This window comes from Festucalex cinctus, chromosome 14 (assembly GCF_051991245.1).
Source record: "Festucalex cinctus isolate MCC-2025b chromosome 14, RoL_Fcin_1.0, whole genome shotgun sequence".
In the NCBI taxonomy this organism is placed as follows: domain Eukaryota; kingdom Metazoa; phylum Chordata; class Actinopteri; order Syngnathiformes; family Syngnathidae; genus Festucalex; species Festucalex cinctus.
The window spans coordinates 10,853,141-10,875,568 of record NC_135424.1 but is presented as its reverse complement, the minus strand read 5'-3'; the positions used below and the strand labels follow the sequence as shown (position 1 = coordinate 10,875,568).

At 38.7% G+C, this 22,428-nt stretch overlaps 1 protein-coding gene and 4 non-coding genes across 7 annotated transcripts in view; 4 read left to right on the top strand and 1 right to left on the bottom strand.

The window, feature by feature from the left end:
* Positions 1–21,061, bottom strand: part of plekhh2 (pleckstrin homology domain containing, family H (with MyTH4 domain) member 2) — a 29,573-nt gene extending 8,512 nt beyond the window's left edge. The window contains exons 1-20 of one of the 3 annotated variants that reach the window (XM_077496157.1): positions 20,908–21,061; positions 19,640–19,774; positions 12,846–12,908; positions 12,624–12,773; positions 11,692–11,775; positions 11,484–11,565; positions 11,235–11,405; positions 9,052–9,923; positions 7,533–7,608; positions 7,361–7,455; positions 7,107–7,266; positions 6,125–6,261; positions 5,500–5,613; positions 4,657–4,743; positions 4,336–4,494; positions 4,110–4,190; positions 2,855–3,034; positions 2,665–2,773; positions 2,106–2,218; positions 1,747–1,926 (exon numbers count right to left, since the gene is read on the bottom strand). In XM_077496157.1, coding sequence (XP_077352283.1) covers positions 1,747–1,926; positions 2,106–2,218; positions 2,665–2,773; positions 2,855–3,034; positions 4,110–4,190; positions 4,336–4,494; positions 4,657–4,743; positions 5,500–5,613; positions 6,125–6,261; positions 7,107–7,266; positions 7,361–7,455; positions 7,533–7,608; positions 9,052–9,923; positions 11,235–11,405; positions 11,484–11,565; positions 11,692–11,775; positions 12,624–12,773; positions 12,846–12,908; positions 19,640–19,762 — 3,036 coding nt within the window. In that variant the 5' untranslated portion in view covers positions 19,763–19,774; positions 20,908–21,061. Of the gene's footprint in view, positions 1–1,746; positions 1,927–2,105; positions 2,219–2,664; positions 2,774–2,854; positions 3,035–4,109; positions 4,191–4,335; positions 4,495–4,656; positions 4,744–5,499; positions 5,614–6,124; positions 6,262–7,106; positions 7,267–7,360; positions 7,456–7,532; positions 7,609–9,051; positions 9,924–11,234; positions 11,406–11,483; positions 11,566–11,691; positions 11,776–12,623; positions 12,774–12,845; positions 12,928–19,639; positions 19,775–20,907 lie in introns of those variants that run through there. The other 2 variants (XM_077496158.1, XM_077496159.1) reach the window with 2 other exon arrangements.
* On the top strand, positions 104–197 carry trnai-uau (transfer RNA isoleucine (anticodon UAU)). Its single transcript has 2 exons — positions 104–141; positions 162–197. It is a non-coding gene; the product is annotated as a tRNA-Ile (tRNA).
* Positions 336–429, top strand: trnai-uau (transfer RNA isoleucine (anticodon UAU)). Its single transcript has 2 exons — positions 336–373; positions 394–429. It is a non-coding gene; the product is annotated as a tRNA-Ile (tRNA).
* On the top strand, positions 568–661 carry trnai-uau (transfer RNA isoleucine (anticodon UAU)). The gene is made up of 2 exons: positions 568–605; positions 626–661. It is a non-coding gene; the product is annotated as a tRNA-Ile (tRNA).
* trnai-uau (transfer RNA isoleucine (anticodon UAU)) lies at positions 796–889 on the top strand. The gene is made up of 2 exons: positions 796–833; positions 854–889. It is a non-coding gene; the product is annotated as a tRNA-Ile (tRNA).
* Positions 21,062–22,428: the final 1,367 nt, after the last annotated feature.

Genomic DNA, 22,428 nt, shown 5'->3' with positions numbered 1-22,428 from the left:
AAGCAGTCAGTGCCCAAAACATCGGTAATAGGCCAAACAAAACCTAGCGTGGTTCATGTACACTTTAATCTTTGATAATATGATCACTACATAGTTTTTTCAGGTTCCAGTGGCGCAATCGGTTAGCGCACGGTACTTATATGACAGTATCCTGTAGAGCCATGCCGAGGTTGTGAGTTCGAGCCTCACCTGGAGCACTATCTTTATATATTTAATATCAATTTTAGCCATCAACCAGTCAGTGCCCAAAACATCGGTAATAGGCCAAACAAAACTCAATGCGGTTCATGTACACTTTAATCTTTGATAATATGTTCACTACGGAGAGTTTTCAGGCTCCAGTGGCGCAATCGGTTAGCGCACGGTACTTATATGACAGTATCCTGTAGAGCAATGCCGAGGTTGTGAGTTCGAGCCTCACCTGGAGCACTATCTTTATATATTTAATATCAATTTTAGCCATCAACCAGTCAGTGCCCAAAACATCGGTAATAGGCCAAACACAACTGAATGCGGTTCATGTACACTTTAATCTTTGATAATATGTTCACTACGGCGCATATTCAGGCTCCAGTGGCGCAATCGGTTAGCGCACGGTACTTATATGACAGTATCCTGTAGAGCAATGCCGAGGTTGTGAGTTCGAGTCTCACCTGGAGCAGTGTTTTTATATATTTAATGTCAATTTTAGCCATCAACCAGTCAGTGCCCAAAACATCGGTAATAGGCCAAACAGGAGCGCGGTTCATGTACACTTTAATCTTTGATAATATGTTCACTACGGAGAGTTTTCAGGCTCCAGTGGCGCAATCGGTTAGCGCACGGTACTTATATGACAGTATCCTGTAGAGCCATGCCGAGGTTGTGAGTTCGAGCCTCACCTGGAGCACTATCTTTATATATTTAATATCAATTTTAGCCATCAACTAGTCGGTGCCCAAAACTTCACCTGGACCCAAGGCGATGGTGTCCTTGAACCAGACACTGACACCTGACTTAACCCAACGGTGCAAAAGGATCCTCCAGCTCGCTCCAGTGTATGCACCTATTAATAATACCTTTAAAAATATATTTTGCTACTTGCCGTCAACTGAAAATGACATCATGTGCTCGGGGCTCAGGTAACGACCAATCACGGCTCACCAGTTGTTGTTGTTTTTTTTTAATTTGGTCATGTGATGTTTGCAAGCTGAGCCCTGATTAGATGTGTTATTTTCAGTTGACAGGAAGTGGCAAAATTTTTAAAGTATTAATTGTACATGAAAATTAATGAAAATACCAAATGAATTGTAGACAAAATATGAACTTTTTCCTTCTGTGAATGGATTAACAGGTAAAGTATCTTTTTAAAAACAGGTCAAATCTGTTGAATTTGCATGGTAGAATCAAAGTAGAATCTTCTGCTCCCCTACTATTTTAAAAAAGTGAATTTCTAACAATTTAGGTTCATTGAAGACTCTATCGATACTGTGTTGTCAAGATGTGAGTGGTTGTTTTCTTATATGTGCCCTGTGATTGCCGAGTGACTCATTCAGCTGGGAGTGACTCCAGTTCACCCGCCACCCTGCTGGTGAGAATAAGTCATGTAGAAATGGATGGATAGTGGCCAACAGTGCCCTCTTGTGGTTACTTGACCTAAAAACTCAACAGAGTTGGCTATGCGTCAATGATCACGTGACTCTCACGCGCTGAAGCGCTTCATCAATGATCAGGTAACTGTTGCCACCAGGTGGTGAGCACGCGCACCTGCAGGGGTCCCGGGTGCCCATGCGGCTGCCTCTTTCGGGTTTGCTTGATGAGCTGGCAGAAGAACTCGTTTTGAAGCTCTGGGTGGGTGAGGCACACCTGCAGGGCGCTCTGAGCCAGGGAGACGTGGTAGTCGATGGCCGGGGCATCGATGGCGACATTGATGAACAGCTGACAAGTCTGAGAAGAAAAGTAATAAGCACTTAAGATAGGAATGAAAAACGGCGCAAAAGTATAGGACTTTGAGTGTCAAGGGTTCAAAAGGGTTAAGGTCAGAGGTGTCTTTGAGCAAGGCACAAATTACAGATTCTGTAAAAGCAATGTAGTCAAGCAAAGAAAAAGCATGCATATTTATGCACCTTAAAGAGTTTGACAGCCTCTGTTTGCAGGGCCTGTGAAGGTAGCGTGGTGAGGGGAGACAATAATGCCTCTTTACTGAAACACAATGTTGGGTGTCTCCACATCTGAGAGTCTGTAAATAAAACAGTAATAAAAGTTAAAGTGGAAATCATCCTTAATACGTTATAAGTGACCTCACTAGTCTAAACATGACATTCTGATTAATACATTTGTGGAATATGAGTTATGAAGAAAAATCCAGCCGTTTTTATCCATCTCAGGGGGCGGCCATTTTGACACTTACTGTCGACTGAAGATGACATCACAGTTGCTCAGGGCTCAGGCAATGATCAATCACAGCTCACCTGTTTTCTGAAGCTGTGAATGGTTGTTACCTGAGACCTGAGCAATATTGATGTCATCTTCGGTCGACGGCAAGTGGCAAAATGGCCGCCTCCTGAGTTTCATGTGATGGTTGTAGTTGAGACTTAATAAAATCAGAACGGATGTGTGGACACGATGACCAAAATAATACAAATTTCTGCCTGGCAGTCTGAACAAGGCCTCACATATGCTTACTTGGATCTCCATCCGCTTGAAAGAGTTTCCCCACCAGTTTTTCAAACTCAGTGCCAACTTTCCCCATCATGGTTCCTGCTGCGACACACAGGTGGTACAGCCACGAATCCTAAACAACAGCACAACGTCCGTAAGCTATTTGAATTCCAAGCATATAACGCTAAGTGTAGTATGGAATAAACAGACTAACCTTCTCATGGTGAGATTCGATGAGGAGGTAAGTGGGTTCTTGATCCTGTGGATGGATGGCAATAGTATAGGACACTACCTGTAATCCACCCCCACATGCATTCAAGCCATCGTCTGAGTCCCGAGACTTGTCCACTTCCTCCACCTGGGCATCCCAAAGCTTTATCTGACCAAGTGGAAACTGAGAACATCGACAAAAATAAAACAGTCAAATCAAAAAGGGCTATTTTTATTTTTCACTCAATCACTACGAGAATTTAGTAAAAAAGTAAAAAAAAAAAAAAAAAAAAAAGTTTCTTAAAATAATGTGTTCTATGTGTCTTCACTAATCTAAAGACATTGTGATTAATATTGTGTTTGTGAAATATGAATTGATGAGTGATTAGTCCACACGTTTTTATCCATTACAGAAGGCAGCCATTTTGCTTTCACTTGCTTTCGGTTGAAAATGACATCACAGTATCCAAGGGATCAGGCAAACCTGTTTTCTAGGGTTGGTCATGTGTCATTCGCAAGCTGAGCCCTCAAGCACTGTGATGTAATTTTCAGTCGCCAGCATGTGTCAGTACAAGGCAAAATGGCTGCCCCTTGAGATGGCCAGAAACGAGTGGATTTTTCTGCTTAACTCATTCAAACCCAAAAACGTATAAATACGTTTTTTAATACTTTGTCCTGCGCTCACAAAAACGTATTTATACGTTTTTATTTTATGTATTTATTTATTTATGCTAGAGCGTACATTTTATGCTAGAGCATACAGAAGGCTTTGATACAGCTTCTGAAATGAAGAGGTCACTTAAAGCAATAGTAGTTATTACAAAAAACGGCCAGCAGGTAGCAGCGGAGTATAAGAAATCAGCCAGGCCATGTTGCAACAAACTCTTTTTGCCAGTGTTTTCAATGGGTTTATGAATAATGAAACTATATTGTAATGCAAATTCCTGCAAAACGGAAATAGATACACATATACTTTATTTCCTGATGAAAGAATACTCAATTTTTTTTTTTTTGTAGTTTCCATGTTTTTATAGCAATAGAACAGAATATTCTATGAACCTTGCAAAATCAGTCAAAATCCAGTTTAAACAGCCGATAGCGATGGGGGTTGCTTAAGTGAAAATAGCTGGGAGTGAATGAGTTAATTGTTATAAGTCACTTGTATTTTTTTTTTGTAATAAACGACACCATTTCCTGCAGCAACATCCATTGCAACCCGAAAAAATTAAATAAGGAGGAATACATTTTGTAAGTTGTACCTTGTCCTCTTGGCTGCGAAAGTAGTACAGAGTTTTTCCAATCAGAGCACACCAAACCCGCTTCGAGTAGCCATGTTTTACCTGTCATCCACAAAATGACTTTTATAATTTCACAAATGGCTCAGACATCAATGAAAATATGTAAATGAGAATAGTGCAGTGTGCATAATGAAGCAACATGCCGGGCAAAATGTAATAATTGCAAATGTCTTCTTAATGACGTAACCTTGACGAGCTGTCCCTTCATGCTGGGCCGAATATCCGGCTGAGTGAAGAGGGGACTTGCAGCTTTGACTCTGAGCACACTCTGCAGCACCATGAGCCACTCTTCTAGTAGATTAGGGGAGTCCGCTTTCAGGTAGTACACTCGCTTGCCCGTCACTATCTACACAAAACAATAATAAAGTAGTGGAAGGGAAAATGAAGCAAAAAAAAAAAAAAAGGGTGCTATAGTTTCCATGGTTTCTGACTGAGCAAAGGAATTTGAAATACATTGACATGTTTAAATCCAGATTTGCTTTTTGCAAGACAAAGCACGCCTGAATACCTGGAGCACTTGTTTTCCTTCTCCTCGTGTGATGTTGCTGGTGGCGTTGACCTCAATCTGACCTTGAGGTTTCCTGATCACATCGCTCTATGGAAACATGACTTTATGTAAGAGTTCACTGCATTGCACTGCATTCCATTTCTGTAATTGATCTATTTTGTGATTGATCATATAGTTAATATTCTTCTCATGATCTGTTAGATTGTAAATACTGTTCAGGACACAGCTGCAACTGTAGACAACTGTAACATGTCAGTTTACTAGTATCTCCTCTTGATACGCTGACATAACTAACCTACCGTCTTTTAAGCACTTTGAAAACCTGTTTTTCATCCCTGCAAAAGTTCCCTCTTTCCCTCCCTCTTTCTTTTGCTATTTTGCGCTCCTGAGACTGAAATTGTAAAAATATGATCAATTCCCATCCCTAGTTGTTCATACTGTAAATCTTACAAATTTATAGTGCCTTCTTTATTATTCAGTAAAGTGCTGCCATAAGTTTATTTGTATGATTTTTTTTTAATGTATAATAATTTAATTGTCCATCCATCCCCAAGTAGTGTAGCAATTGGTACTGCGGTAGGTTGTAACAACACCTCTCTGTATTTTACACAATCTGTGATGGTGTAGTAGAAGTTCTGTACTGTATATAGCAGACACATTTATGGGTATCACATGTCAAAATTTGAGCTCTTTAGCCCAAAGAGACACTGAGTTACACTTGCTCAAGCAAAAAGTGTTACTATTATCACCGGTCTCCCCTATGAGTAATATCTGGGGGAGGACATTATTTGTTTGCATGTTTATGGGGAAAATCAGTCTCCTAAGTACAAAAAAAAAACTCACCGGAGATTTGTAATAAAGAAGCTCTCCATCTTTCAAGACAAACCAGCGTCTCTTCCAGGTTTTCTTCCATGTCTTCACCATTTTCAGCAGGTAGCCTGATTTCTCCATCGACTCCTAAAAATATTTAGAATGAGAATTACACCAAACTCCAATGCTTTTGTTTTGGATAAAAGAAAAAAAAATAAACATAACACACTACAAATTATTCAGTTTGTTTATAATAGAACTTTGTAGATGTAGACTAATTGTAGTAAGCTCACCAATAAAATATGCCATATTTCCCCCTTTTTAATACTGGTCTGGACATTTCTAACAAAAATAGTTCAGAAAAATAAATTATCAGAACTCAAACATGTACTGTCTCCTTCCTAAATATTTTTCTTGTATAGACACATAAAGATAAGGGTAAGGAGCAGATCCAGTTCACTTCAGTTGTATTTTCATAAACAGAAAATCATAAACTGACATGATGGTCATCCCAGAAAATACCACTTTGACTTTTGCATGGGAAACCAACCACGTGAAATCAACATACATAAATATATGTATGTATGCCACATAAGGTTCTACATTTGGCCGTGGTTAAAACGGTTTGTTGTTGTTTGTAATACAAATACATACATACACTTTTGCTGCTGTCACCAGCAAGGGAGCAAGTTTTGGGCAGTTTCTGCTCTGGTTCAGAGCACTCAGTATCGGTGGAATAGGCATCAGGTGGGATGGCATAGTCGCTCTCTGATGTCATTGAAGACATTGATACAGCTGCAAGGAAAGGAAAAGTGCTTTAGCTTGTGTTCACAATATAAATCACCCAAAAAAAGATTTTAGAGTAGTGGTGTCCAACATGTGGTCCCGGGGCCCTTTATAATTCGCCATCTATTTTTTAAATATAGTGTTCCCTCGTTTATCGTCGGCCTCGCGGATTTATTTTTAGTTTTTTTTGTCTTTGCACGGTCGTATCTCTCGAACAGGGACATACGGGCATCCGCGGATTTGTCTCGATGAGGTGTCTGTCCTGTCGCAAATTAAGTAAATTATAATCAAGTAAATTATAAAAGAAAGAAAATGACTTGAAAAACGACAAAAAAAACCATAAATGATGAATGAAAAAGCATTCATAATCAACTAAAAATCATACCAGAACGAAAAAACATAATAAATGAAAAATATATATACTGTGCTGTATACTGTAATAAGTAAATAAAAAAATAAATAAAAAAAATGAAAACACACATACTTTTAATTGAAAAAAATGAACGTAAATGAAAAAAACAACATATATGACGAATGAAAAAGCATTTATAATAAAGCAAAAATCATACCAAAACAGAACATATATACGGTAATAATATTCCCATTATTGCGGGTAGTTTTTGGAACGTAACACCTGCGATAAACGAGGGAACACTGTACACTAAAATTCACTATTGACATGCCCGTTGTCGTTTGCCTGCATTACTTACTTTCTACACTGGATGGCAAGGCATGAGAAAAAAAGAAGAATATAGTTATAATGTAATACCATTTTATCAACTGATTTTAGTTTTGATCATTTTTGTTCATTTGCTGATGTTGATGTTATTCCTTCCAGTCTAAGTGATGCGTACCTCTTTTGAGAGAGCGTGGGCTGCCTGGGTTGCTGTCCTTGTGTGAGCTGGAGGACGTGTGGGAACTGCATAAGGAACCATCTTCCTCTCCAGAACTGGATGACTCCTCAGAACTGGATGACTCATCTAAGTATGGATTGTTACTCAGCAGAGTGGCTTTCTGCACAGACAAGAGGTTTGATTTTGGTGTTCACAAATCACACATATACTTGAACAACACACAAAATGGAATGTTGCACATGGTTTTTACTTACCCCCTTCAGAGTAGTGTAAACTGGTGCGGTCATATTTTTATAAATGAGGGATGTGTATGTTACAAAGGCAGGATCGGAGGATTGCAGAGAGGGGTCTACAAAACGGATAAAAGTGAGTAAATATATCAGAACCTGATTTGGTCATCATGAGTGTCAAACTCGCTGCCTTTACCTTTGCTAGTTGAATCCGCGCATGATGTCTCAGACAGCCTGATTCCTGATTTTGCCACTGCGTAGATGCGACTCTCCTTTGGAGACATACGTAAACACGTTAATATACCAACCACAGCATAAAATAAGGGGAGGGCCCCCATTTTGCGATGCCAGGAGGAGGGCGTGTGTGACCTAAAGGAACATGTTTTTTTGTTTGTTTGTTTTTTACGTACTTGAATAAAGTGTAATTTCACATCCACTACAGTAGGTGGCAGTGTTGCTCTGATTGTCAACTAGTGCGGAAGGAGCGTTATCTTATCTGCAGAGGTGTATTTAAAACAATTTTATAGATAATATTAGGGATAGGCAGATTATCGGTGCCGATATTTGGCATTTTGACAAATATCGGCATCTGCCTTTTTACGAATCTTAAGGCCAAAAAAAAGCTGGTATCTCACTGAGCGGTGAATGCTTGCGAACGTAGCAAATTTGGGGATTTCATCAGGATTTGTATGATGTTCACAGGCAGTTTTTACTTGACATTTCAAACATATTCAAACAATTTTTCACTGTCCGCGAAGATTTTTTGAAACCTTTTACGAACCCTGACGAAAACCTAAAATTAGCTATATTCACATGACTTTTTTGATATACAGAGAACATTTCATTTATGGATTTATTTAAATTTCCACTTTATAAAAGATGATGCTGACACTGACAACTCCAAAGACTTTTTATTTTGAAAAATAAATAAATAAATAATAACAATAATATATATATATATATATATATATATATATATATATATATATATATATATATATATATATATATATATATATATATATATATATATATATATATATATATATATATAAATTAAGAAATTTTGTTGACATTTTGAAAAACGTAAATTATAGTAGAAAATTTTAGGGAGTTATTTAATTGCTTAGTTTTTAATTTACCGGTGCCTTAACACAGGCTGATGACCCCGGAAACTGCCTACAATTTGTTATAATTTTTAAACAAAGATGTCTATTCTTTATATGTTTGAAATTAAAAGATTTTTTTTTTTTTTATTTGACACTCTTTTACTGCAAATGAATATCGGCTTGAAATATCAGTTATCGGCCTCCTTGGCTACTAATAATCAGTAGTGGTATCGATCCTGAAAAACATATCGGTCTATCACTACAAATTATACTTATTCATAGTTGTGGTGGAGAGTTGCTGGAGGCACAAACTATTGTTCTCTTCCTCGGGGAGGGCGTAACAAAAACTAATTGAGAAGCACTGCTGTATTTACATCTAAACCAACATAACTATAATAATAACCATCATAATCCCACAACTAACTGATTTTCTTACGTACACTGTGCACCCATTGAGCTATACCAAGCCTTGATATGGAGACATTTGAATGATAAATGAAAACATTATAGAGCAAAAATTCCCAAACTAAAATGAGACTGTATAAATAAATAAATGAAAATTCAGTAAATTTAGTCTTTTTGTTGTTGTAGAAATGACATTCTTACCCAAGAGGGGAGTCTGTGTAAGGGGGGTGTAGGAGGTGAGCTGTGACTGTCTGAGTTTATTTCTGAACACCCACCACTAGGGACGGGTGTGGCCTTTAGGGAAAGTATTGCGGGTTTCCCGCGAGAGCCGGGGCGGGTCTGCAGGGACGGATCCTTGCCTGTTTCCATATCGACCTCCTGCACTTGGTCAAGGTCGGTTTCCTGCGGCCGGGAGGAGCGCAGCATGCTGAGGGCGTTACGCGTTTGTCCGTGTGCTGCCTCCGTGCTGATTGGCGGTTGGCTCAAGTGTTTCTTGGTCATAGCTGTGTGAGTCAGCTCCGATCCCGCTGGGGTCCGCAGTCTGGGTTGTTTGGGTGAAGCAGGGGTATCTCGCAGGTCTTGGGGCGGGTTGGGTCGTTTGGGAGTGAGAGCTGGTGTGACGACGGGGCTGGGGGTGTTCAGTTCGCTGGATGAGGATGACGAGTCAAGTCTCTGTGACTGGAATCGCTTGTTGAGCTCCTCAGATGAGCAGTCCTCCTTCATGTTACACTCCCGTAGTGCGCCATCCGACACCCCTAGAATGCTGAAGCTTGGCCGCTCCGCTCGCTGCATGTCGTCGTCGAACAGGGAACTGCTGTCATCCGAGGCCGTCAGGTAGGCCTCGCTGCCAGCGCGACTGACCTCAAGGCCTCCTTCTCTGACTTCACGCCCTCCTCCAACTTCAGCACTCGAGAGCACTGACGAAACGCTATAAGAATCAGGTCGGCTCACTCCAAAGTCCAACGAATGAATGTTCTCATGCTCCTCCAGACGGGAACCCAAAAGTCCGGTTTGATCTGGTCTCTGGACTGTGACACCTGTGCCTGAGGCGGCTGACTGCTTACTTTGATTGTCTGTTAAAGAGTAAACAAGAGGATATAGCATGACTTATTTTATATACAATCACAAGCTACTTTTTCTCATGGTACCTAGTAAAATAAAATATACCAAGTTCTTATATCACTCGTACTTTTGACACATACTGTACAATATTGAAAAAATACTAGGGCCGGGCAATATATATAAAAAAATATCGATATCGCAATATTGGCCCATGCAATATGCATATTGTAAAATGTTTAGAATTGTTTGCTTTTATCTAAATTTGACCAGTCAGACGCAAAATTAAATGTGGCTCACCATCAAATAGTTGAACATTTCTAGGGTCATTACAATTAATTTAGAACACATTGAGTTTGCTTGTTTTGCCACATGAAAAAATGCTATTCTTTCACTTGATAATCAAAATATTATTTCTTTACATTCATGTTAAATATTGCAATATTCAACAGCTATATCGCATATCGCATGTTTTTCCAGTATAATACAATGACAAACCATTTTAAAGACCTGCAGTATGTATACATACATATATATATATATATATATATATATATATATATATATATATATATATATATATATATATATATAATGTAAATTTGAATTTTTTTAATGTATTAATAAATTTCCATATTTTGTATAGAACACACAATAAAATTAATTTAATTCAATACATAATTGATGGCCATCTGTCACGTGTGCCTTATGTTCCTTATGTTCCACAAGAGAGCAACTGATACTGGTATCGACTGTCGTCACGACTAGTCCCGATACCTTGAAATCAGGCCGATACCAATTCCTTGTATCAGTACTCGTCCATCCCTAGTAATGACAATCAGGAAACTTTGACCTTCCAATCAGTAATTCAGTGATCTTGTGCCAACAAAGGATAATAATGTCAAATTTCTGGATAGGGAGGACCACCGGTTTCAAAAATGTGTAAAAGAAGATAGAAAAGTCCAACTAGAAAAGCCATCTCAAAACAGGGATTTTGAGGCACCACCTATTCCCTGACTTTAACAATGTGTTAGCAATTATCCCTTTAATGCCACAATACGAGTAAACCACGCTATTGTTGGCCAATGACCACACTCACGGAACTTCTACTTCCACACTTAGAATTAATTTAGAGCTTAAGAAGCCTTTTGGTTTAAACGTGAAACATCTTCAGCAAACAAGAATAAGTACAGTTGCCTTGATTCAACCTTTGCGATCACCATGACCTGGACGACTGAGAATCTACAGACATACCCACCTGACCTCCGCCTTATTCATAGCAGTAGCTTCTTTATAGAAAGCATTCTTACCAAGGTTGACCCTACCTTCACTTTCTTCCTCTGTGCTGAGACTCCTCTGTGAGGGAACAGGCCCAGTCAGAACCTGCGCACTCTTTCCTCTCACCTGGAAGCAGCCAAATGTCAGGCTGCTAACCCGGTGAGCTTCACCCGGCTTGCACAGAACTGCTCGTCCGCCGGAACATTTCTGCTCAAATTCTGAAAAATGACCAATACATGATATATGTAGCATATTTTAACAGATAAATAACAAGTAACCTTGGATCTCATACTGACCATCCATTTTCTTCTTGAGATCGCCAATCTGAGCTTCCTGTTGTTTGTTGGTTTCTCTTAGTGCAGCGTTCTGTACCTCAAACTGTGGAAGAAACATTATTTAGTGGAGGTAATTGTACTCTAGTCAAGTCACAAAATGAGCATGTCAAAAAATCCATATTATAGGTTAGAAATCAATTTTATTTGTGTGTTTCATTTTTTGTGCTACCTCTGACAACTTCAGTGTCACCCATTCCTTGATCTTTGCTGCTTTCTCCTCCACGGTCTTGGCATCTTGAAGCCTTGACTGTTTCTGATACAAGAATACACACACAACAGGCAGGTCCCAGAAGCACACACCTATATATATTGTATATTGTATATAGACATAATCACACAATATTTTTAGTAACTCATTTGCTCCCAAAAACATATTTAAAATGTTCTATTTTTTAAGTGTCCCAAAGACGTATTTATACGTTATTAGAAGGCTTTGATGCAGCCTTTCAACTGCAAAGAACGGTTGAAGTAATGGTAGTTATTACATAAATGGCCAGAAGGTGGCAGCAGAGTAAAGGAGATCAACCCAGACCATGTTGAAAAAAAAACCTCAATTACTCAAAATTCTAAATAGATTTGTGAATAATGATGAAACTTAGCTATATTCTAAAGCTAACTGCTGCAAAACGGAAACAGATAGAAATATGTTTTTTTCCCCCTGATGACATAAGAGATTTTAATCTTTCCATATTTTATATCAATAGAACACAATATTCTGTAGGCCTTGCAAAATCAGTCAAAATCCAGTAAAACAGCCGGGATTGAAGGAGATTGCTTGTGTGAAAATGGCTGAGAGTGAATGAGGCAAGCATACTTGTATGTAAATGGTAAATGGATCGAATGTATATCATAAAGTGCTCCAAGCACTTTACAATGCGTCACATTCACCCAGTCACACACATTCATACGTCAATGCTTGTCTGTCGGCATGCAGGGTTGCTGCCAGGTTCCCCAATGTCTACAGGTGTGCTTTTGCCTCCATACAAAATATTCCAAAAGCATGCCCTTCTGCAGTCGGGCATTTGGCTGTTACGTACTGACTCCGAATGTACCAATATCTCACTGTGTGTGGGTGTGCATGTATGTGTGTGTGTATTCTACCTGCTCTTCCAACTGCTGCTCCAGCTTAGTGATGATATCGTCCTTCTCCTGCACTAAGGCCTGTAGCTCTTGGCAGCGCTCAAACCAAAGCTTCTCAGAGTTTTCAGGCTGACCGCCTGCCGCTTTCAGCTTCTCTTCCATCCACTGCGCCTGAAGTTATGCACAGGTAACCTACCAAGAGCACATTCCATACAGTCCACATTAAGCCGCTTGCCGACTTACCTGCTGCTGAGCGGTGAAAGCTCGTTTTTCCGCATCAATCACTTGCGTCTCCAGTTGTTGAATCTGTGAAACAGAAAATTGACTACTTGTGTGATGTGTGCTTTAAAAATTATTAAAAAGTGAATGCATTATTAATACTACTTAGACTTAGACTTAGACTTGACTTTATTGATCCCTTTGGGATGGCTCCCTCTGGGAAATTTCCATGTCCAGCAGCAATAAGAACAGATAATAAAATAAAAAATAATTCAATCAATCAATAAATGTTATTACACCAGAGATTGAATTAATAATAATAATAATAATAATAATAATAATAATAATAATAATAAAAATAATAATCATCATCATAATAATCATAATAATCATAATAATAATAAAATAACTATTCAATCAATCAATAAATAAGGTTAATACACCAGAGATTGAATTAATACTACTATTACTACTATTACTACTACTACTACTACTAATAATAATAATAATAAATAAATAAATTAATAATTAATATCTTGTACTTAAAATCGGATAAACAAATTGAACAAGATGATAATTAAACCATTAATACAAAAAATATAATAATAATAATAATAATAATAATAATAATAATAATAATAATAATAATAATAATAATAATAATAATAATAATACGGGGTTTGGTCACGATTAGATTATTTTCCTAAATTGCTTTGCCCTATTCAGCATGCATGTTTCTGGAATACTGCCCGAAGCCAGCTGGGATAGGCTCCGGCACCCCCGCGACCCTTGTGAGGAATAAGTGGATATGAAAATGGATGGATGGATGGATGGATGGATGGATGGATGGATGGATGGATGGATGGATGGATGGATCCCCAAATAACAATAATAATGTTGTCAAAATGTTACTACAGTTTGCTCTTGTTTTTTTTTCTTCTGAATGTGGAGATGGGATTTGGCTATTGTTTTACAGGAGTGGATCTAGTCTAGAGGGATACAAGGCTGTCGGCCACCCCAAAACCATGATAAACTATTTGCCTTACCACAAATAACAGAAAGCTGCAGTTTTCCCCAAAAATAACTACTGTAGAAAATATAAACAATACATTATATAATTGCTTGCTTTGCTTTTAGCGTGTTTAATAAATTCAAGTTGAAGAATTTAAAGTGTCCCTTGAATCCTTCCATTTTTATGTATGCAGTCCTCAAACGAAAACGTTTGGACACCCCTTTTCTAAATCCTATAATTACAAGAATATTTCATACAGCTACATTTGTACTGCAGCAAGTCACATTCAGATGCATTGTGTACAGGCTGTGGCCGTGCTCCCACTTTCAATCTCCTTTTTCTCAGACCAACAAACTGAACTCCCTGTTCTGAGAAGCAGCCACACCCTGCCAAAGCCATTCATAGTTTCCACAAACCCGGCCTTCTCTGGACACATGGCCTTTTCTGCCGCTTGACCTCCATTTCGTGTCAGTATATAAAGCTAGAGGAAATGTTTCTTACAACATGGCTTTATGAGATTATGTCACTGGATGTGCCCACAATTGGTCTTGGAAGTGGGTATTAAGAATGTACAGGTAGGTTTAGTTAAGGTCTAGCTCTGAAGATATTCTTATTATTAGATAGATTAAATATTAAATGTAAAGCAAATAATTTTGTTAGCTGTTAACAAACATTAACTCTTTGACTGCCAAAAACGTTTAATCACGATTAATATAATCACAATGTATGCCACCATAAACGTTAAATGACGTCAACTACGTTTTTTTTGTTTTGTTAATTTTTTCTAATCAATGAGCAGTGCAACATCTAAGTGCAGCGCTGCCTGGTCAATGGGTTGTGGAATCAAAAACACTCACTAACTATGGCCACCAGATGGCAGCATTGTATCTCTTCAATGGGCTGCTCATGTATCAAATTACAATGAAAGACGACAAAATCTGATGAAATAGAATGTTTTCAAGGATGACGTGAATGATAACGTTTTGATAACGTGTGGCAGTAAGAGAGTTAAAATGATGAGTGTAACGCAACATACACTCTTCCTCTTGTCACCGTACCACAAGCCACACACGCCATTCTAAGTAGCAGATATAGCATCTGGCAGAGAAAAGCAAGCTAATTACAAGGCATCATTGCACTAACGGCGTTTTATAAATTCACACACACACGCACACACCGAAACATACGCCATAAAATGCACAACCGCACACAGACACCAGACTTAACATATGCTTCTCATTCTCAAATTAGTTCAAGAGTGCATGTACCATATCCTGTGCAGTTCTAGTATGACTAACAGAGAAATTTCATGGTGGTTCGATTAAACATTCTAAACAATATTATTCACATGGTTGGTGTGGCACAACAAATATGCCACCTCTGCCACAGCGCCATAACCTCACGTTAGTGCTCTGGCACCTCTGCAGACGACTCCCTTTTCAGATCTAAATGGAACTTCCATTCCTGGAATTCCACAACTGGCGCTCTGTGTCCAACCTCTCCTGAACTCCCGCCATCCCTCCCCCGTCCACAGCCAGCTCACAAAGCCTCTTTCTGTGCCACTATGACACACATCCCCTGAAAAATATTACCTACGGGTTGAGGACGAAAATGATGCAGCACCAGCTGGGACTTATTAATATTGAATGCTCACAAAACACCATAAAATGTAGAGTTTGAATATTTTCACACAGACTGGCTGTTTTTGAGAGGGTGATTTTGGTACTGATGAGTAGGAATTCAGTTTTGTTACTGTTTAATTGCAGGAAATTTTGACTGAACCATTTATTTCATAGATGCAGTCTGTAAGGGAGGTGGGTGGTAGAGTGGAAAGGGTTTGGTGGAGAGATAAAGTTGGGTATCATCAGCATAGCAATGAAATTGAATGTTGAGTGTAGGGAAAATATTGCCGAGGAGGAGGTGATAGATGTTAAATTGGAGGGGCCCAAGTACAGATTCCTGAGGCACACCTGAAGTAACAGGGGAGGGGACAGATTTAAGGGACTTGAGTTGGACGAACTGAGTGCGGCAGGTGAGGTAAGATGAAAACCAGTTCAATGGGTTGTGGGTGATGCTAATGGAAGAACTGGATCCTTGCCTCCTGATCACACTGTAACATGTGACACTTCTATCAAAAAGTGAACTGCAGCATGAACCATGTTACTGACACATACAAGTTGTATTTGGCTTTTTTTTCTTTAACATTTCATGATTGACAAACAGTTTGACAGATTAAGCTTAACTTATGTTAGAAATTCCAATGAGAATTGGGAAAAAAAAGTAATCTAAATTTAAACAAATTGGAAACCTGACCAGTGTTCCAGGAAAAAAGTGTTCTCCCTTAGAGGTTCCACACTACTTTTGGTTTTAGGCTGTGTTAGGGCCAATGAGAATGTTCAAATGCAAACATATGAAAGCATTTGACTTGCTAGGATTTCTGTTGTGGTGTAGGAAGAAATACCACATTTCTAACTAGAGCAGGAAAAGTCAGTTAAACGTTTGCTGCCGGCAGTTATATGGTAGTGGTTATAATGTGAGTTAATTACAAGAGGACGTTTGTTGACGCACATATGGAGAGAAATGCTCTTTTTGGATTTAATGACTGCAACTAGCGGCCAATTTCATATAGATACAGATAGAGTTTTATATCTTGGTCGAAGTTACATTGGTTAGCTTTGCTTAACCTAAGATGCATGACTTTGTCATGTGGAAGCAGGCCAAGAGAAATGAAGAGATCACTCAAGAAAAACACAAAAACATTCAAAGTCTACAAAGGAAAGCCCACTAGCATCGACACGTTTTGGAAAATATTGTCAATGGGGAAAAAAAAAAAAAAACAGAGGAAAACAGCAAGTGTATTAGTTGACGAGAGAAGGCTGCAAGATTCAAAAGAAGCAAAATTTGATTGGACCGAAACAGACACGTGCAACAAACTCAAAATGACCTTGTTCTTAAACACACACATGAACACGCAGTTCACTAAACTAGCTATTTCCTCCCTTGGGGAGCTCACTCTTTACAACAGGCCCCTCCCTCCCTCTTTCTACTTTATTTTCATGCCCTCATTCTCAATGTATCATTTTTCAGAGGCTTTCTAGGATTTCATTACATTGCCAAGTCTGCTTGGAGACAGTAAATGAGTGTAATTGCCAGTAGAGAATTTGTGCACAAGAGAAAGAAAGTTTCAGAAATATGTTTTGGACTGATGACAACAACAACATTTTTATAAGCCCATCACCACAGATACAGATGGGGGTTGCAAAGGTGTTCTGTTCATACATTAGCACACAGTTTTAAAATAACAAGACTTTGTTCAGCAGTAGTGACCAAACAAAGCAGGGGACTGGATGACCTCATGGCATCAGCAGTTTGGCCTGGGCAGCGAGGGGACTATTTAAGAATTGAACATTTTTTTCTGAGAAGCCCTTTAGACTGTGACACACTCTATGACATACAATTAAATGATCCTTTTGAACATTGTTCTGACTTGATAACAATATACTGACTACATTCTTCAATATGAGTACATATTGTTCGAAAACTTTGAGTTCCCTTTCAGAATCAAAGATATCTATACAAGAAATTTGTGTCACAAATGTGGTTTGCGATGTGAAACAAAATGTGATTGTGAATGAGATTGATCAATGTGTACACACAACATGCCATTCTTCAGCAAAATGTGCTATTTCTTAAACACCAGACTTCTGTAATCGTAAAACTCCCCTGGGCGGCACTGCTTTGTATGACAATAGCATGGCAACAGCTCAGAAAATACAGAGAAAGATTCTCTGATCCGATTAACTCATTCACTGCCTTTGACGGAAAAAGTCGTCAAATGATGCAATGCATTTTTGCTGGCCTGGCAGTGAATGTGTTAAAAGTAATATTTAAAAGAGCCATTGTTTTCTCACTATCCCACTATCTATTCTTCAAGCTCTGCTGCAAATAGTCATCCTTTGCTAATTGACGCCCCACCCAAAAAAGGTTTATGATTGTCTTTGGGCACCTCAACCTCAAGATGGCATCAAAGTGCTACTGTTCGATCACACAGGGCTTTGGCCTAAGCACACACAACATTGTAATGGTTCAAAAAATAATGTTAATAAAAACTGTAATAGGTCAATTTACGAATTTGATTTGTGACTATATGGGGGAACACTGCAGTTTGAGTCTGACCCAAATAAAGCTGATCCACACAGCAAAAGTCTCTGCCTGGGTTAATTCCCTCAGTGGGATACAAAGTACTGTAATAAATTTCTAATACATTGTAGAAGGCTAAAGTTATTCTGTTGAGACAAATATAAACACTTACCAGACCAGATGTTTACATGCATCTCACTTTTGCTGTATACAGTTTCTAGTTTGTCTTCAGTTGAATCAATCCCATTATGTAGTAGTGCATGGTGAAACCATGTGGTGAGACTTCTGTTTATATTAAAGCTCCCTGGAGAACAGCTTCAGATCTAGGCCACTGAGCAGCATGGGCCAGCCCAGTGCTGCTGGTCAGTTTGGAGGGGTGGTTGAAACTGCCTTTCTTCCTGTGATTCATGTCATATGACCAAGGCCATTTTTTTTACAGTCTACATAACCACAGTAAATATGATTTATTATCATACACAGCTATTATACATTTAAATCGGGTCCTATCATTATTTTTGTTACTTTTCATGACGTCTATAGCAGCATTTTATGTGTCAATTATACACATTTAACATTTTCATCAAGAATGAGATTGGTAAAATTGAAAACAGTTAAAAACTGGTGCAGAACTGAAAATGTTGTTACATTCACTTCAGTCAAACGACAATCAAAATCCAATCAATTGAGTAATCCCAATACTGTTCAAATATTATGGCATATGGGGACTGCTATTAATAACATGCAGTGATGAGCCTCCAACAACCAGCATCCTCAATTCATTTCACTAGCAGTTTATTTTTTATTCACCGTTTCCATTTTGTTGCCCGTTTAGTTAAATACTGTATTCATATAATATACTTCAAAAAAGAATCCTCAGCAGTAAGGTCTGTGGCAGCATATGGATATCACAAAATTGATATTTTTCTAAGCAGCAGACTATGGATAGTGTCATATAACATTGTTATTCACTAGGGGTGTGAATTGCCTCGTACCTGACGATTCGATTCGTATCACGATTCACAGGTCACGATTCGATTCGATACCGATTAATCCCGATACGAATTTATAAGTCGATTGTTGCGATTTTTTTTCATTCAAATTTAGAAAATACTAATCAGTAAGCTTGTAGAGTGTAAGATTTATATGAAAATGTATTATTTATTTATCTGAAATTTCAGTCTTATAGAGGTTGTAATCTGTTTCATGTTTAAACAGCATTAAAATAAAATATTAAGGCTTAATGTTCCGTTCATATAACATTCTTCCATGCTTAAGGTGTGAATCCTAAAAAAAAAAAAAAAAAAAAAAAAAAAAATCGATTTTGCCTATTATTGAATCGATTCGAGAATCGCGCGATGTAGTATTGCGATATATCGCCGAATCGATTTTTTTTAACACCCCTATTATTCACCATTTTCTAACTACAGTGACCAGAACAAAAAAATCTTTGTACTCATGTTTGTTCCCGGTTTCTTCTTGTGCATTTTCATTAGGTTTGAAGGTGGCTATTCATTCATCCTCCCCCAAAAGTAGGAGTGGGCAGTTCTATTCTAACTATATACCGGACTATATACAGTGCTTCATCCTACCTCTAAATGACTACCAGAAACGATACCGACAACTGTCACAGTATTTATGTACATAAAAGAAATGTGCTCCAACCAACCTTGTCAGCAGTAAGCTCTCGGATTTTGATGATTTGAACCCTGAACTTCATGAGCAGAGCTTCAAGGACCATACACTTGTCCTTCCAGTCCTCCTGACTCATGGTCTCCTCGCCTTCCGCCATACTGCCTGCTTTCTGAAAGGCAAACATACATCTGATATCACTGAAAAAACGAATGTACAATAGCACATTTTATTCAGCATTTAGGCCTACATCACAGAGAGTTTGGAATGTCAGTACAGACAAAGAGGGTGTGTTGACGCCCAGATGTTTTGCCACTAACCAGCACCTGAAATATTCCAAGGCTGAACCCAGCTGGACCAGTGTGGGCAGTGGGCGTATCGCTGTGCTCGCCCAAATAGAAAAACACACATATACAACCCAAGTTTTCCAGTGCTGTCGTTGGAAAACAGATAAAAGAGAATGACGGATGTTAATCTTTAATAGCAGACAAACGCGACAGAGAGCCTGGCTTTTTTGCTCCGTGTAATAACCTCTCATTACCCAGCTGGCGTCTATGCAAAAAGACTGCAAAACATGCTGAGGATGACTATAAACTGGCTTCCACAGACTTATTTTTGTCACTTTCGGCTGTGGTAAACACTGGGGATTTCAAAATAAGTGGGCAAGCATATACCATTCCATATATAGTAGTATAGTATCTTAACCACATCAACATTTACTGCAGCTTATAAGAGAAGTATTATATTTCCCCATTACATGCCTCTTTTTCTTTTTTTTTAAAGAAGTTTTAAAAATATTCAGAGGTGCGAGCTGACATTTGCAAATTCAAACAGTCATTATAAGCCTTTGTCACCCCTATTTTTTTTTTCTTTCTGCTTGGTGCCCCTTGTTGAAAAGATCAATTATCATATCAATTGTTGTAAATATTAATTACTTATCACAACGAACACCGAACATTAGCCTATGTCTCAAACAAATTCCTCAATATAAATATATGAATGAAACTAAACTCAGTTTCATGAAATATGATTATTAAAACAATATTGATATTGAAATATTTTGCTAGACGGCTTTTAAGGCAACTGAAAGACTACATCACTTGCAGCGTACTAATGAAACAATGATGGCTCATAGACACTGTACAACACCGGTTGGTACCATCAGTCCATTGATGGCAACGGTCTATTACGAAGTCATTGTACACTACTACAACAGTGACGCGAAAACTAGCGACCATCAAAACATGATGTGAATAATTTAAATAAACGTATATAATAGTTATATTTTGTTTAGACATAGCTTACCTAGTGTTTCTCACGAGGAAATTTCATGAGGTTCCCTGCATGCACGTACCCGTGAAACGTAGTGATGGAACACCGCTACGCGCGTTAATTCACGCCATGTCCATGCCGACAGCTATATAGTTTAACATTCCCGTGGACGGTTTTCATCAGGTAACCAACAACGACTTTCTCTTTTTCCCAAAGAGTTTCGGGGGGGGGGGGGGGGGGGAGTTGGGTTTGTCAACAGATCCAATCATATATTTGGTAGGCGTTTCACTACGTGGGAGAAAAACTACGTCTGTTTGATTGACGTATGAATTCCACCATTCAGAACGCTGAGCGCTCATTCGAAACCGGACGATTACCCACCACCCAAACCCACTTTTTTTTTTTTTTTTTTTTAAGAATGGGTAAGGCTTTTGATCACAGGGAAAGCATAAAATATCTTTAGCGAAGCCTCTAACGAGCAGACGTTAGAGAACGTCATAGACTTAAATCTGATCTTAATTTGACACCCAGGTCAAACCGGAAGTAACGCGTCCTGCTGCATGTGGATTATTCTGAATCCACTAATCTGTATATATTACTGGATAACCAATAGCCCATAAACTCTCGTGCAAGCCGTTGAAGCCACAGGGCGGCCATTTTACTCCTCCCATCTCGCGAGCAGACGACAGTGCTGTACTGTATAAATCAGTGGTGGGCAAACTCGGTCCTCAAGGCCGGAGTCCTGCAGGTTTTTGATGTTTCCCTGCTCCAACACAGCTAATTCCAATCAGCAGGATCGTTATCAGCCGTATGCAGAGCTTGCTGATGAACTGATTATATATTAGCTGTGTTGAAGAAGGGAAACATCCAAAACCTGCAGGACTCAGGCCCTCGACGACTGAGTGTGCCCACCCCTGAACTATATGTATACGTATAGATTAGACATGTACAGCTCGTAGGCTGGTTTCCTCTTGGAAACTTTTGTTTATATTTAACAAATTTAAGACATCATAAAACGTGCTGTTTCTACTAAGTACTGTCTCAAATTTAATCCAATTTCGATACTGTAAATGTATATGCTCTATGCCGAGACATTTTTTTTTTCTTGGGAGGAGTAATATGGCGGCCTCGCGGCTTCAAAAGTCTTGGGCTATCGGCTTTCCAGTCATATATACAGATCAGTATATGAATCTCATGGTGGCATGTCACACGCTCCTGCAATATGATTGGCTGCTGTTACCATTGGACGTGCCCTCCTGCCTCCAGGTTGCTAAAGACAGAATGCTAGTTATTATAAATCCCACTGAGCTTAACCTTCAACGTCACCCTAACTTAATTGATTGTTTTTATTTTTTACAAAAGTATTGGGAATAGTTAAATCCTTTTCATCTGCGTTGCCTCTCCTTCCAGCCTGAAAACAGGAGCCAATCATCTTGCAGCTGGGCGTGTATTAACTCAAATGGGATTTATAAAAATGCCATGGGCGACCCCTAGCGTGGAAAAAAAAGAAGCATTATAATAGATGCTTATGTGTTTAATTCTGAAACGCAATCC